This window comes from Anolis sagrei, chromosome 2 (genome assembly GCF_037176765.1).
Source record: "Anolis sagrei isolate rAnoSag1 chromosome 2, rAnoSag1.mat, whole genome shotgun sequence".
NCBI lineage: Eukaryota > Metazoa > Chordata > Lepidosauria > Squamata > Dactyloidae > Anolis > Anolis sagrei.
Window position 1 is genome coordinate 164,089,855 of NC_090022.1, and position 15,253 is coordinate 164,105,107.

Sequence of the window (15,253 nt, forward strand, 5' to 3'; positions counted from 1 at the left end):
TGGGCCACGCCCCCTCCTCAGCCTCTTTCCAGCTCGGGGGGGCGGGGCTACGTCATTGCGCGAGCCGCTGGGAAAGCAGGAAGAGGTGCGTGCTTGTTTTGTGTGGGAGACTCCTGTCTGTGTTTGCTTAGCTGGGAGAGGAATATGCCTGCACAGCAAGGATTTTGAAAGATGCGTCTGCTCTGTAAGGTTTAACGCAGTTTGATCATTGGCGTGGGTCAATGCTATGGTGGGGCACCACCATTCTTTGGCAAGGAAGGTTACATCTCTTAAGATCCCATAGCATTGAAGCATGGCAGTTAAGGTGGATCATACTACCTTAAGGTTACAGTGTGTAGATCAGGTATGGCAGGGGTCAGGAACCTTCGGCCCTCCAGGTGTGGTGGACTTCAACTCCCACAATTCCTTGAGGCTCGGCATTCACCCCAAAGGCTTACCTTGGCCTCAAGGAATTGTGGGAGTTGAAGTCCACCACACCTGGAGGGCCGAAGGTTCCCCATGCCTGAGGTATGGGCAAACTTGGGCCCTTCCAGGTGTTTTGGACTTCAACTCCCACCATTCCTAGCGGCCTCAGGCCGCTAGGAATGGTGGGAGTTGAAGTCCAAAACACCTGGAAGGGCCCAAGTTTGGCCAAGCTTAGTGTTACTTAGGCGATCCCTCCTTGGACAAGTAGGATAGTCTTCCATGATCAGTATTCTTGTGGCTGTGGAGCCCTATTCTTGATCTGCATCTTCTCCCGCAGTGAAGGCATTGATTTCCAGGTGGAAGGCGGTCTTGGTCGGGATTGGCTTGATGCACCTTCCTCTTGGCACGTTTCTCTTTTTCACCCTCCATTTGTACCTCTTCAAATTCTGCAGCACTGCTGGGCACATCTGACCTCCAGCTGGAGCCCCCAGTTCTCAGTGTCTATGCCAGAGTTTTTAAGGTTGGTTTTGAGCCCATCTTTGAATCTCTTTTCCTGCCCACCAACACTCCATTTTCTGTTCGTGAGTTCAGAGTAGAGCAACTGCTTTGGGAGACGGTGGTTGGGCATCCGGACAACGTGGCCGGTCCAGCGGAGTTGATAGCGGAGGACCATCGCTTCAATGCTGGAAGTATTTGCTTCTTCCAGCACGCTGACGTTTGTCCGCTTGTCTTCCCAAGAGATTTCCAGGATCTTCCAGAGGCAGCGCTGATGGAATCGTTCCAGGAGTTGCATGTGACGTCTGTAGACAGTCCACGTTTCGCAGGCATATAGCAGGGTTGGGAGGACAATATCTTTATAGTCAAGCATTGGTATCCCTATGGATGTCCCGGTCCTCAAACACTCTCTGCTTCATTCGGAAAAATGCTGCACTCGCAGAGCTCAGCCGGTGTTGAATTTCGGTGTCGATATTGACTTTGGTGGAAAGCTAGCTTCCAAGGTAGCGGAAATGGTCAACATTTTCTAATGTTACACCATTAAGCTGTATCTCTGGCATTAGAAAGGGGTTGGTTGGTGACCGCTGGAGCAGCACTTTGGTTTTCTCAATGTTCAATGACAGGCTGAGCTTCTTGTATGCTTCTGCGAAGGTGTTTAGAGTGTGTAGGCTCCTTTGAATGGGGCAAAGGCTGAACTTGCATAAGCTGGGAACGAGCCAAAGGTTGGGAAAGAGATGGCAGGATTCCCAGGCTGTGTTCAAACAGAAAAAAGGGGGGCTGGAGGAGGAGAGCAGCATCTCCAGGAAGACTGGCTTACACAGGCTTTTGTGGGCTACATGCCATTGCCCACATTTGCTGTTGGATATGACTCACATCCATATTCCCATGGGATTTAATACCGCTGTTTCTATGGAACACTTTGGATTGTGTAATCTGCTTCAAGTCCCCTATCTAGCAGATATTTAACTTTATTGCCCCACAATAGGAAATCATGTTGGAGGAAAATGGGAGCCCTATGTTGTGTACAGAGCGGGGAGGCAGGGGACAGTTCCATCTTGTCTCCTGCATATGTCATCAGTTAGGGACCCCAACCCCTAGTACTAACCACTGCTCTTGGCCAGAGTGAAGAGAGGGGGGGGGGCAGGGGACAATTCCACCCTGTCTCCTGTGCTATGCATATAATATAATATAATGAAATGTAATATAATATGGGGAGACAGGAAAGCTTAGAGAAGACAATAATTCTGGGGAAAATGGAAATAAAAAGAAGAGGGGCCGACCAAGGGCAAGATGGATGGCATCCTTGAAGTGACTAGCTTGACTCTGAAGGAGCTGGGGGAGGTGACGGCCGACAGGGAGCTCTGGCGTGGGCTGGTTCATGAGGTCACAAAGAGTCAGAAACGACTGAATGAATGAACAACAACAACAATATAATATATTGTATATACATATAATATTTCATAGAATCATAGAGTTGGAAGAGACCTCATGGGCCATCCAGTCCAATCCCCTGCCAAGAAGCAGGAACATTGCATTCAAAACACCCCCGACAGATGGCCAATCAGCCTCTGTTTAAAAGCTTCCAAAAAAGGAGCCTCCACCACACTCCGGGGCAGAGTAATACATTATAATACTAATAATAATGTAATACTAATAATATGGTATTGTAAGTATATATTTTATATTACATGTAATATTACTAATAATATTACAATATGATGGTACAGTACAATATAGTAATATGTAATATTGATATTGTACTATGCTAATAATAGTGTATAATATATTGTATGTCTATCTATCTTGTAAGCCGCTCTGAGCCCCCTTCGGGGTGAGAAGGGCAGCATATAAATGTCATAAATAAATAAATAAATAAATAAATAAATAAATAATACTGGTAGGCCAGCGTTTCTCAACCTGGGGTTTGGGACACCTGGAGGGGTCACAATGGGGGTAACCAAAGACCATCTCAAAACACAGTATTTTCTCTTGGTCATGGGGTTTCTGTGTGGGAAGTTTGGCTCAATTCTATCACTGGTGGGGTTCAGAGTGCTTTTTGATTGTAGGTGAACTATAAATCCCAGCAACTACAACTCCCAAATGTCAAGATCTATTTTCCCCAAACTCCACCAGTGTTCACATTTGGACATATTGAGTATTCATGCCACGTTTGGTCCAGATCCATGATTGTTTGAGTCCACAGTGCTCTCTGAATGTAGGTGAACTACAACTCCAAAACTCAAGGTCAATGCTCACCAAACCCTTCCAGTATTTTCTGTTGGTCATGGGAGTTCTTTGTGCCAGGTTTGTTTCAATTCTATCATTGGTGGAATTCAGAATGCTCTTTGATTGTAGGTGAACTATAAATCCCAGCAACTACAACTTCCAAATGATAAAATCAACCCACCCCAACTCCACCAGTATTCAAATTTGGGCATATAGGGTATTTGTACTCAATGTGGCCCAGTGAATGAAAACACATTCTGCATATCAGATATTTACATAACTATGTAACTATCACATATTTACATAACCATTCCTAACAGTAGTTAAATTGCAGTTATGAAGTAGCAATAGAAATAATATTATGGTTTGGGGTCACCACAACATGAGGAACTGCATTAAGGGGTCACCACATTAGGAAGGTTGCGAAACATTGATCATGTTGGAAGGGAATGGGGGCCCTATGTTAGGTACAACACTGGTAGGCAAAAGCTGGCCTTCAGATGTACTAGACTCATCATAGCCGGAAGAGACCGCATGGGCCATCCAGTCCAACCTCCTGCCATGCAGAGAAAGCACAATCAAAGCACCCCCCGACAGATGGCCATATAGTTGTAACTCCTGCTGGACTGTACTTAACCCAATCCTGGGAATGACTGAGGGCTGCTACTTATGGCACACTCTTAGGTGGCCTGGAAAGGTGTCAAATTGTTAATTATACTATGTAACAAAATTTGCCAAAATTCTGTTCCTGTTTTGGAAGTGTTATTTCCTGTTGAATTGTATGGTACTTACTTTGAACGCAGTTGTTCTACTCCAGAAACATTGTTTTCGTGGCTGCCACAAACTATGTTGAATTGGTTGTGACTCGAGATATTCATTGAAAAACTATAGCAAAATGTGGTGCAGGATGTCCCGCACAAACAAAGTTTTTGCAGGGTTGCTGTGAGTTTTCTGGGCTGTATGGCCATGTTCCAGAAGCATTCTCTCCTGAATTTTCACCCACATATATGGCAAGCATCCTCGGAGGTTGCGAAGTCTGTTGGAAACTAGGCAAGTGGAGTTTGCCTGGAAAACTCACAGCAACCCAGTGATTCCAGCAATGAAAGCCTTTGACAACACAAAGTTTTTGCAGTTTAATGTTTTTCCATGTTTTTCTGGTAGAATCTATTAGGAAATGACATTTATAACCCAAGAACAAAAATAATGTTACATAGTGATATTTGACTTGTCATTTTATTACCAGGGATGAGAAGGGTCATGTAAAAACCAAGTTATACGTAAATGGAAAACCCCATTTTCTGATGCTCCTCAGGAAGCAAATTATCCTGGCCTATCCCATTCCCCTCACAGAGAGTGCCGCTTGATTTAAGACCACTTAGTAGACTTGGGGTTGCAATCAAATTCAAACCAGTCTTGTTGCTGTTTTATGATCATTCTCCTGGTAAACACACATGATGAGTTCAGCCTGCATTGGACTCCTGCCGGCCTCTCCCCACTTTATCTCCTTCTGCCAGCTGCTGATGTGTACTCCTTGAAAGAGGCAAAGCAGGCATTCTCCATTACTTATTTTCTGAAGTTTGCAATTTGAATACTATTAAATACCTATGATTTTTGCTTTGGGGCAAGGAGGAGGAAGAGGATGGCACTGATACAATGGTGGTGTTTTGTCAAAAAGGACCTTGTAAAGGCATCAAAAGCCATAAAATTATTATTATTATTATTATTATTATTATCATCTTTATACCCCGCTAAAATCTCCCGAAGGACTCCATGTGGCTTACAGAGGCCAAGGCCACGAACAAAACAACAGCATACAAATACAACAGTAAAACTCATAAAGCAAATAATAAAACATCAAACAAAACAATAAAACACTAAAAACAATGACAACATGACGCATTTAAAACCTAAGGCCGGGCCAAATGTAATGGACAAAATTTAAAAAGTGAAGGACATGACAGGTGAAATGTAGAGGTTTTTGGAGGTAGGTGCAATGTGCAGACAATCCTAAATCTCTAACAAAGTGCATTTGGGACATGACGCTAGGAGCTTCCTACTCTGGAAAGGCTAATCGGAACAGCCAGGTCTTCAGGCTCTTCCTGAAAACTGCCAACATTGGGACTTGTCTGATGTCCTTGGGGAGAGAGTTCCAGAGTCGGGGGGCCACCACAGAGAAGGCCCCGTGCCTTGTCCCCACCAAACGCGCTTGCGACGCAGGTGGGATCGTGAGCAGGGCCTCTCCAGATGATCGAAGGGATCGTGTGGGTTCATATATGGAGATGCGGTCACGCAGGTAGGCGGGTCCCAAACTGTTTAGGGCTTTGTAGGTGAGCACCTGCACCTTGAATTGGGACCAGAAGATGAATGGCAGCCAATGGAGCTCCTTAAACAGGAGGGTGGACCTCTCCCTGTAAGGAGCACCAGTTAACAACCTGGCCGCCGACCATTGGACCAGTTGGAATTTCCGAGCCGTTTCCAAGGGCAGCCCCACGTAGAGCGCATTACAGTAGACCAATCTGGAGGTGACCAAGCCATGGACCACCCCGGCGAGATCAGCCTAAAACTGGTCGTAAAACTCAGCTCTGGCTGATTCCTTCCTCCCTGCTTTCCATTCATGGCTAAAATATGTGTGCTTTCCTTGCCCCAATTTTTTTTCTGAAGCTGCTGAGAGGTCTTGTCATTTCTTCCCTTGTCACTGGCCATTCTTCTGAAAACAGCTAAATGCTTATCATTATGAACAGTCTGGACAAAGTCTTCCTAAAGTTCAGGTGGAATCTCCTTTCCTGTAATTTGAACCCATTGCTCCATTGAGACCTAGTTTCCAGGTAGCACAAAACAAGCCTGGTCCCTCTTCCTTATGACACCCTTTCACATATGTATTTATTTATTTACTATATTTATACCCCATCCTTCTTACCCCGGAGGGGACTCAGGGCGGCCTTACAACAGGCAGCAATTTGATGCCATAGAGACATATGTGTTTAAGATCGTCTGGAGAGGCCCTGCTCTCGGTCCCGCCTTCTTCGTAGATCCGATTGGCGGGAACGAGAGACAGGGCCTTTTCAGCGATGGCCACCCGACTATGGAACACCCTCCCTACGGACATTAGATCAGCCCCCTCCCTCCTGACATTTTGAAAGAGAGTTAAGACCTGGCTGTTTGAGCAGGCATTTGCAGATGCAGTATAACTGATTAATAATAATAATAAATAATAATAATAAAACCCCGCCATCATCTCCCTAAGGGACTCAGAGTGGCTTACATGAGCCAAGCCCAACAAATACAACAGTAAAACTCATAAAGCAAATAATAAAACATCGAAAACAACAAGCAATAATAAAAACAAGCAATAAACAAAAATTAACAATACAGTTAATATAACTCACAGGTAGACAATAACACATAAGAATTTAAAAACCTATTAATAAAAACCTATTAACTCATGGAACGACAGGACAATGCGATGATTTTAATGGTGATTTTAACTGTATTTTATGATTGTTTATTGTCATTGTATGTAATTGGGTTGTTGTAGGTTTTTCCGGGCTATATGGCAATGTTCTAGAGGCATCTTCTCCTGATGTTTCGCCTGCATCTATGGCAAGCATCCTCAGAGGTAGTGAAATTAGAAGGGGCTGATCTAATTTCATTGGGGAGGTAGTTTCACAGAGGAGAGGCCACCACTGAGAAGGCCCTGTCTCGTCTCCACCAGTCACACCTGTGAAGAAGATGGGACTGAGACCAGGGCCTCCCCAGACGATCTTAACCTCCTAGATAGATCATTGAGGGAGATACATTCAGACAGGTAAGCTGGGCCGAAACCGTTTAGGTCAGGGGTCCTCAAACTATGGCCCAAGGTAAGTGTTTTTTGCACTACAAATAAGATATGTGCAGCTTACATAGGAATTCATTCTTTTCTTTTTTCAAATTATATCCAGCCCTCCAATAGTTTGAGGGACTGTGGCCTGGCCCTCTGTTTAAAAAGTTTGAGGATCCCTGGTTTAGGTCTTTATAGGCTAAATCCAGCACTTTGAATTTTGCTCGGTAGCAGACTGGCAGCCAGTATTTATATTGGGATAATGTCTCATCTCAACCTTTTCTTCTACAGGCTAAACATACCCAGCTCTTTAAGACGCTCCTCATAGGGATTTGTGGTTTTCCAGACCTGGGATCATTTTAGTTGCCCTTCTCAGCTTGTCAACATCCCTCTTCAATTGTGGTGCTCAGAATTGACGCAGTGTTATTCCAGGTGAGGTCTGACCAAAGCAGAACAGAAAGGCACCATGACTTCACTTGATCTAGACACTATACTCATTTTGATGAAGCCCAAAATCCTAGAATACAGCAATTGAATCAGAGGAATTTGCATTAGTGTTGATTCGTCATGCAACAGCTAATTCAGTAGATCTCTTGTGGTTAGGATTACCAGTAGGATCCAAGACTTAATCAGTGTGTGAAAGCTATTTTGTAGGTTCTCTTTGGGATGCTCCTTTCTTCTCACTTCTTGTCTCTCTCTGCCTACTTCCAGGTCTCTCTTGCTACAAAGATGGTCACTGAAGGCGAGCCAAGCGTCCTTATCAAGCTCCTCCAGCTTTTCGTCCTCTCCACAGCCTGGGGGATGCAGATATGGGTGACCTTTATTGCTGGTGAGGAGGCTCACACAGATTTCTAGCTAGTCCTAACACAAAGGATTTCTTTAATTTTTTTGTTTGGTCGTGTCAGGAGAGACTTGAGAAACTGCAAGTTGCTTCTGGTGTGAGAGAATTGGCCGTCTGCAAGGACATTGCCCAGGGGACGCCCGGATGATTTGATGTTTTATCATCCTTGTGGGAGTCTTCTCTCATGTCCTTGCACGAGGAGCTGGAGCTGATAGAGGGAGCTCATCCGCCTCTCCCCGGATTCGAACCTGTGACCTGTCGGTCTTCAGTCCTGCCAGCACAGGGGTTTAACCCACTGTGCCACCGGGGCTCCTATTTCTTTAATGGGGTGATAGGAATTGAGATGACTGGGTCTTAGTCGAAGGCATGCTGTGAGCCCTCCTCCACTTTCTCTAATGCTGGAGAAAACAAAATGTGCCTCCCTCCCCCATGTTGTTTGACTGCAACTCTAGAGCCGCTCTATTTATTTATTTATTGTGTCAGGAGCGAACCAAAACAGTTGTATTGCATTAAAAACAAACAAACATACAAACAAAACACAAAGTTTGCAGATTTGGTATTCTGTTAAATGTCCTCTGACCAGTAGCTGGCCACTTGGAGTGCCTCTGGTGTTGCTGTAAGAAGGTCCTCCATTGTGCATGTGGCAGGGCTCAGGTTGCATTGCAGCAGGTGGTCTGTAGTTTGCTCTTCTCCACACTCGCATGTCGTGGATTCCACTTTGTGGCCCCATTTCTTAACGTTGGCTCTGCATCTCGTGGTGCCAGAGCGCAGTCTGTTCAACGCCTTCCAAGTCGCCCAGTTTTCTGTGTGCCCAGGGGGGAGTTTCTCATTTGGTATCAGCCATTGATTGAGGTTCTGGGTTTGAGCCTGCCGCTTTTGGACTCTCGCTTGCTGGGGTGTTCCAGCAAGTGTCTCCATAGATCTTAGAAAACTATTTCTTGATTTAAGTCATTGGCGTGCTGGCTGATACTCAAACAGGGGGTGGGACTGAGATGTCACTGCCTTGGTCCTTTCACTGTTACTCCCCAGCGGATGTCAGGTGGTGCAATACCAGCTAAACAGTGTAATTTCTCCAGTGGTGTAGGGCGCAGACACCCCGTGATAAAGTGGCATGTCTCATTAAGAGCCAGCGTGATGAGATGTGTTCCACACTGGGCATGCATACTCAGCAGCAGAGTAGCATAGCACAAAGGCGAATGTCTTCACTGTGTCTGGTTGTGATCCCCAGGTTGTGCCAGTCAGCTTTCGTATGATATTGTTTCTAGCACCCACTTTTTGCTTGATATTCAGGCAGTGCTTCTTGTAGGTCAGAGCACGGTCCAGAGTGACTCCCAGGTATCTGGGTGCGCTGCAATGCTCCAGTGGGATTCTTTCCCAGGTGATCCTCAGAGCTCGGGATGCTTTCTGTTCTTAAGGTGAAAGGCACATGTCTGTGTTTTAGATGGATTAGGGATCAGCTGGTTTTCCCTGTAATAGGCAGTAAGAGCACCTAGAGCTTCGGAGAGCTTCTGTTCAACCATCTCAAAGCTCCCTGCTTGAGCGGTAATGGCACGATCATCAGCATAGATGAAATTCTCTGTCCCTTCTGGCAGTCGCTGGTCATTTGTGTAAATGTTGAACATTGATGGTGCAAGCACGCTTCCCTGAGGCAGGCCATATAATGCAGTTTGAAACTGAATTATATGATCAGTGTAGGCTCAAATAATGCACTACAACTAGCACAACCAGTTGTACTGGCCAGGGCTGATTGTGTTTGCAGTCAAGCAACATCTGGAAGCCCACATATGTTCCACTCCTACTCTAATGTATATAAACCTATTTGTATAACCCCTGAATCGGTAGTCCAGGCTACCAAAGGCTGAACCAACATTATGAAATCCTATTTCACTTGCATGGTATAAGGAATAAAACCCAGCCAACCTAATGTAATTGCATCCTTCTCTCTCCTAGGGTTTGTCCTTTTCCAAGGAGTAAGTCGGCATACATTTGGCCTGGTACAAAGCAAGCTGTTTCCTTTCTATTTCTACACCGTACTTGGCTGCACTTTTGTGAACCTCTCCGTCTTTGCTATGTACCACCCACGGGAGCTTCTGGATGCCAGGGAAACAATCCAGGTAACAACAAATATGCAGGCAAAATGTGCTAATTTACACAGGTATCCTGAGAGTTTGTGGAGTTTATTGCAACAGAAGAGTGGAGATCACCAACTGATCTGTCATGGGAAGATGTGACTTCCCAGACCAGGGGGCCTCAAACTAAGGGCCGGGGGCTGGATGCAGCCCTCCGAGGTCATTTACCCGGCCCTCACTCAGGGTCAAACTAAATCTGAAACAACTTGAAAGCACACAACAACAACAAAAACAACAACAACAATCCTATTTCATCAGTTAAAAGCAGACCCACACTTCCCATTGAAATACTAATAAGTTTATATTTGTTAAAATTGTTCTTCATTTTAATTATTGTATTGTTTTAAGTGTTTTTTGCACTACAAATAAGATATATGCAATGTGCATAGGAATTCATTCATGTTTTATTCAAATTATAATCCAGCCCTCCAACGGTTTGAGGGACTGTGACCTGGCCCTCTGTTTAAAAAGTTTGTGGACCCCTGTTCTAGCGAGTGGTTCGCTCAGGTAAAAAGAAAAAAATACTCCAGGTTTTCACTTTCAGGAGGTTCTGCATCCCAAACTGCATCCAGATGTGGAGGGTTGACTGTATAATACAGTGGTTCTCAACCTGTGGGTCCCCAGGTGTTTTGGCCTACAACTCCCAGAAATCCCAGCCAGTTTACCAGCTGTTAGGATTTCTGGGAGTTGAAGGCCAAAAACATCTGGGGACCCCAGGTTGAGAACCACTGGTATAATAACACTACGTAACACTATTTTTGTTCCTGGTTTATAAAGGTCCTTTCCCAATTGGTTCTAGCATAAAAACGTGAAAAAGTTTATTAAGTAGTTATTAACCTCACTATCTCTGAGGATGCTTGCCACAGATGCAGGCGAAACGTCAGGAGAAATGCCTCTAGAACATGGCCCTATAGCCCGAAAAAACCCACAAGAACCTAAGTTGTTACTGTTTTTGTGGGACATTCTGCAGCCCATTTTGCTATAGTATTTCAATGAATATCTCATAGAATCTGAACCAATTAAACATAGTTTGTGGCAGCCACAGAAACAAAGTATCTGACAAATGAAGATGATTTTGATCTAAAAATTGGAAAAAACAAAGAGAGAGATGGTAAAAAGGGAGGGAAAGAAAAGGAAGAGAGGGAGAAGGAGAGGAGGAAGGGAGAGAGAAGAAAGTAAAGAAGACCTCTAGACGATACCAGGAAGTCAAAATACTTCTTTTTATTGTGTTGTCGAAGGTTTTCATGGCCGGAATCACTGGGTTGTTGTAGGTTTTTTGAGGCTATATGGCCATGTTCCAGAGGCATTCTCTCCTGACATTTCGCCTCCATCTATGGCAAGCATCCTCAGAGGTAGTGAGGTCTTCTTTTTATTTTTTTATTTTTCTTCTTTTTTCTTTACCTTTCTTTCTCTATCTATCATTCTTATTTTCTACACACAATCTTTCTTCGACTTGGCTTTGACTTATTTTGTTATTCTGATAGTCTAAATTGATTTGGCACATTTTTATTTTTGTTTTGTACTGCTTTTAAATGAAAAATTCAAATAAAAACGAAAACAAAGTTTCTGGAGTATAACAACTGCTTTCAAAGTAAGTACCACACAATTAAACAGGAAATAACACTTTCAAACCAGGAATAGATTTTTTTTCCAAATTTTGTTACATTGTGTAATCCTCTATGGAACTGGGCAGGCTAAACAACTAAGTTGGGAATCAGGGTCTTCTCTTGCTCTTGCATGTCCCTCACAACTGACAAAAGCATTGTGGAGTCCTACATTTCCATCCTAGCAATGATCCTGATGTGTTCTTGATTCCTTTGTAGATCGTGCTCTTTTTTGCTTGTCTCGTCTTGACCTTGGCGAATGCCTCCTGGTTCGCCCACGTCACCACTAAGACCATGTTCAAGATGCAGGAGATTGAAAAGGAGCACGGACTCGGGGCAGAAGTGGGGCTGTCGGGCCAGAAAGAAGCTTACCAACGCCTGAAGGAGAAGGATGCTAAGTATCGGGGCCTCCGCCAGAAGTTCTTCAAGTTCCACGGCTTGTCCTCCCTCTGCAACCTGGCCTGTGTCATCTGCACAGGGGTGAATTTGGCATTCATGGCACTGCACCTGGACAGCCTGTAGGTGGCACCCTGTCCTCTATTTACAGTTTTCCTGGCTCTTACTGCAGGGTCTATTTTCTAATGCACAAAACCGGATCTTCCTCCATAACTGAAGCTTACGTTCTGGTTGACCCTGCTAAGTGATGAGTTTGGCAATGGTAAAAAATCAATACCTTTGGATGACTGATTGTGGGAGCAACGGCCCATTTCTGAAACAGATGTATTTTGTTTCCTTACTGGAGAATAATATTGGATCGTTTGTGTGCCAGCAAGAGATTTTGAACGCAGATCTTTTTTTTGCCCAGACTTCAAAAATGCCATTTTTATATCTTAGACTCAGTATGGTTGGCAGCTACATTGAACTTTTAGAAAATATGGTGACACTTCTCAATAGAGACAACTAACATTGTACCCTATACTCCTATACCGCGCTCGTTGCGGTATGCGCGTTTGATCACTTTAATCCATGGAGACCATAATCTGAAATGGAGCCCCCGGTGACACAGTGGGTTAAACCCCTGTGCCGGCAGGACTGAAGACCGACAGGTCGCAGGTTCGAATCCGGGGAGAGGCGGATGAGCTCCCTCTATCAGCTCCAGCTCCTCATGCGGGGACAGGAGAGAAGCCTCCCACAAGGATGGTAAAAACATTTTTAAAAAATCCGGATGTCCCCTGGGCAACGTCCTTGCAGACGGCCAATTCTCTCACACCAGAAGCGACTTGCAGTTTCTCAAGTCGCTTCTGACACAACAAAAAAAAAAGTCTGAACTTTGCTAAATGAAGACCAAATTTATTCTAGCTGCCCAAATTATGTTGTCTTTTGCATTTTCCATAATTTGCAAGAAGTATTTCAAACCACTAAAGCCTTTTTTAACATGGGAGCTAATTCCGTTCATCTATGCCTGAGTAAACTGCATATAGATTGCACTGTTTGTGATTCTTCTGAGTTTCTTAATTTCTTGTGGTATTTCTGACTGTGTGCCTATTAATGCATAGATTTTTTTTAAAAAAACTTATATCAGGTGCATTTTAAGCCCAAGCACCTCTTTTGGCAAAATAACTAGCAATACATTACTATGGGCGCATCTAAACTGTAAAACTAATGCAGTTTGATATCACTTTAATTGCTATGGAAACATGGGAGTTGTAGTTTTACAAGGTCTTTAGCCTTCTCTGACATAGAATTCTGGGGCTTCACCAAACTGCAAATCCCTTGATTCCATAGGACTGAACCTTGGCAGTTAAAGTGGTCAAACAGCATCAGTTCTTCAGTGCGGATGCAACCTGTGTCATCAATCCGAAAGCGTCATTCTTTCAGCTGCAGTTTTACACCTTTGATGTTTGGGCCTTAATTTCATTTTCTGGACTCAGACTGAGAGTAACTTTCTGATTTTATAGAATAATATAATGACGGGTGGAAATTCACACCCAAATTTTGCTGGATTGCAAAATCAAGTATCACCCCACTAGTTGGAGCCCCCGGTGGTGCAGTGGGTTAAACCCCTGTGCCAGCAGGATTGAAGACTGACAGGTCGCAGGTTCGAATCCGGGGAGAGGCGGATGAGCTCCCTCTGTCAGCTCCAGCTCCTCATGCGGGGACATGAGAGAAGCCTCCCACAAGGATGATAAGAACATCAAATCATCTGGGCGTCCCCTGGGCAACGTCCTGGCAGATGGCCAATTCTCTCACACCAGAAGCGACTTGTAGTCGCTCCTGACACGACAAAAAAAAAACAACAACCCCACTAGTTATTGCTTACTCCAGCTACTTTTCTCTTTTCCTGTATAACTGGGAGAACTTTCTTGTGTGACTTTCTGTTTTATTCCCTAACATGTATATATAAAAATTCTCTTGTTTAATGATAAAACAGTGTTGTAGTATCTGAATATTTTGTTCCATTCAGACAAATGGGGTTCCTTGGGCGGGGATGATTGAACATTAGAAAAAAGAAGTGATTTAGGGTTCTAGATTTAGCATAATTCTAAATAGAATTTACAATGTCAACATATGCTTGACTATATTGCAAGTTGTCTGTACTTGATTGGTTTCAGTATAATGATGCTTTGGGATCTGCTACAGTTTAGTTCCAAGACAACCCTGTGGATAACAAAATCCATGGACACTCAAATCCCATTATGTACATCAATGGAGTAAAATACGAGGGGTATTTTTTAAGTAAGGTCCGTTGGAACATAAGTACACAACGAAAGTTTATTTCAAAAAAGTACATTTATTTTCAGAAAGTACATACTTCACTCTATTTTTCAACATAGTTGCCAAGTTTGTTCAAACACTTATCATACCTCTGAACCAATTTTAAAATACCTTCTTCATAAAAACTTGCCACCTACTCCGATAACCAAGAGTTCACTGTAATCAAAGAAGGGCGACCGGAGCGGTCCTCATCATGGACGTTGTCACGGCCATCTTTGAATTGTCGTACCAATTTACGCACTTTGCTTTCACTCATAACAGTATCACCGTACACTTCACAAATCTGTCGATGAATTTCTGCAGCAGGCAGGTTCCTTGCTGACAAAAACCGTATCACTGAGCGAACCTCACATGCGGAGGGTGAGTTGATAGTCTGAAACATTTTTGGTTTGGTTTTATTTTGATGTAATATGTTGTTCGGGCTTGGCCCCATGTAAGCCGTTCTGAGTCCCCATCGGGGAGATGGTGGCGGGGTATAAATAAAGACTATTATTATTATTATTATTATTATTATTATTATTATTATTTTACCCTGAATTTCTGAAGAAAGGTCAAGACCTAAGCTTTCATGTCCAAAAATCCTATATCAATGTAAAAAACAAAAACAAAACACAAGCACTTATCAAGACCAATTATCCCAAAGTGGAAAAACAAAATGCTTTTTGAACAGATTTGATATCTTGAATCTGTTCAGGAACAGCATATAGTAACTGGGCCATTTTGTTTTGGCTTTCTATGCTCTTAATAGCTGTACTGATATTCCTATCTCTTTGAACATACAATTGATGATCTTGAAAATATTTTTTTTAAAAAACCCAATTCCAAAAAGCAAACCTTTATTTGGCTATTTTATATAAATGACACAACATATGAGGGGTATTTTTTAAGTAAGGTCCGTTTTGTTGTAGACACTAGTAGCTCGCATGCATACCGCAACGAGCGCGTGTGTCGTGCACCGGCATGCCTCGGGAACAACTGTGCTCAGTTTCCGCTCTGTAGCTAACCTATACGGTTCTGTTCT

At 43.6% G+C, this 15,253-nt stretch overlaps 1 protein-coding gene across 3 annotated transcripts; it reads left to right on the forward strand.

Moving 5' to 3' along the window:
* Window positions 1–14: 14 nt before the first annotated feature.
* Window positions 15–13,885, forward strand: TMEM205 (transmembrane protein 205). Of its 3 annotated transcripts, none has more exons than XM_060763551.2 (4): window positions 15–85; window positions 7,655–7,772; window positions 9,735–9,898; window positions 11,737–13,885. In XM_060763551.2, exons 2-4 carry the CDS (start codon window positions 7,673–7,675, stop codon window positions 12,037–12,039), a joined length of 567 nt encoding a protein of 188 aa, XP_060619534.2. In that variant the 5' UTR covers window positions 15–85; window positions 7,655–7,672; the 3' UTR covers window positions 12,040–13,885. The 3 variants fall into 3 exon arrangements, with proteins under 3 accessions (XP_060619534.2, XP_067320141.1, XP_067320140.1); XM_067464040.1 differs by lacking the exon at window positions 15–85 and adding an exon at window positions 109–184; XM_067464039.1 differs by lacking the exon at window positions 15–85 and adding an exon at window positions 7,235–7,375.
* Window positions 13,886–15,253: the final 1,368 nt, after the last annotated feature.

Bases quoted from the DNA above. Each gene is read 5' to 3' on its own strand.
- TMEM205 (XM_060763551.2), top strand. From the start codon at position 7,673: ATGGTCACTGAAGGCGAGCCAAGCGTCCTTATCAAGCTCCTCCAGCTT. The intron at 7,773-9,734 runs GTGAGGAGGCTC...TCTCTCTCCTAG, and splicing joins ATGGGTGACCTTTATTGCTG to GGTTTGTCCTTTTCCAAGGA. The intron at 9,899-11,736 runs GTAACAACAAAT...ATTCCTTTGTAG, and splicing joins ATGCCAGGGAAACAATCCAG to ATCGTGCTCTTTTTTGCTTG.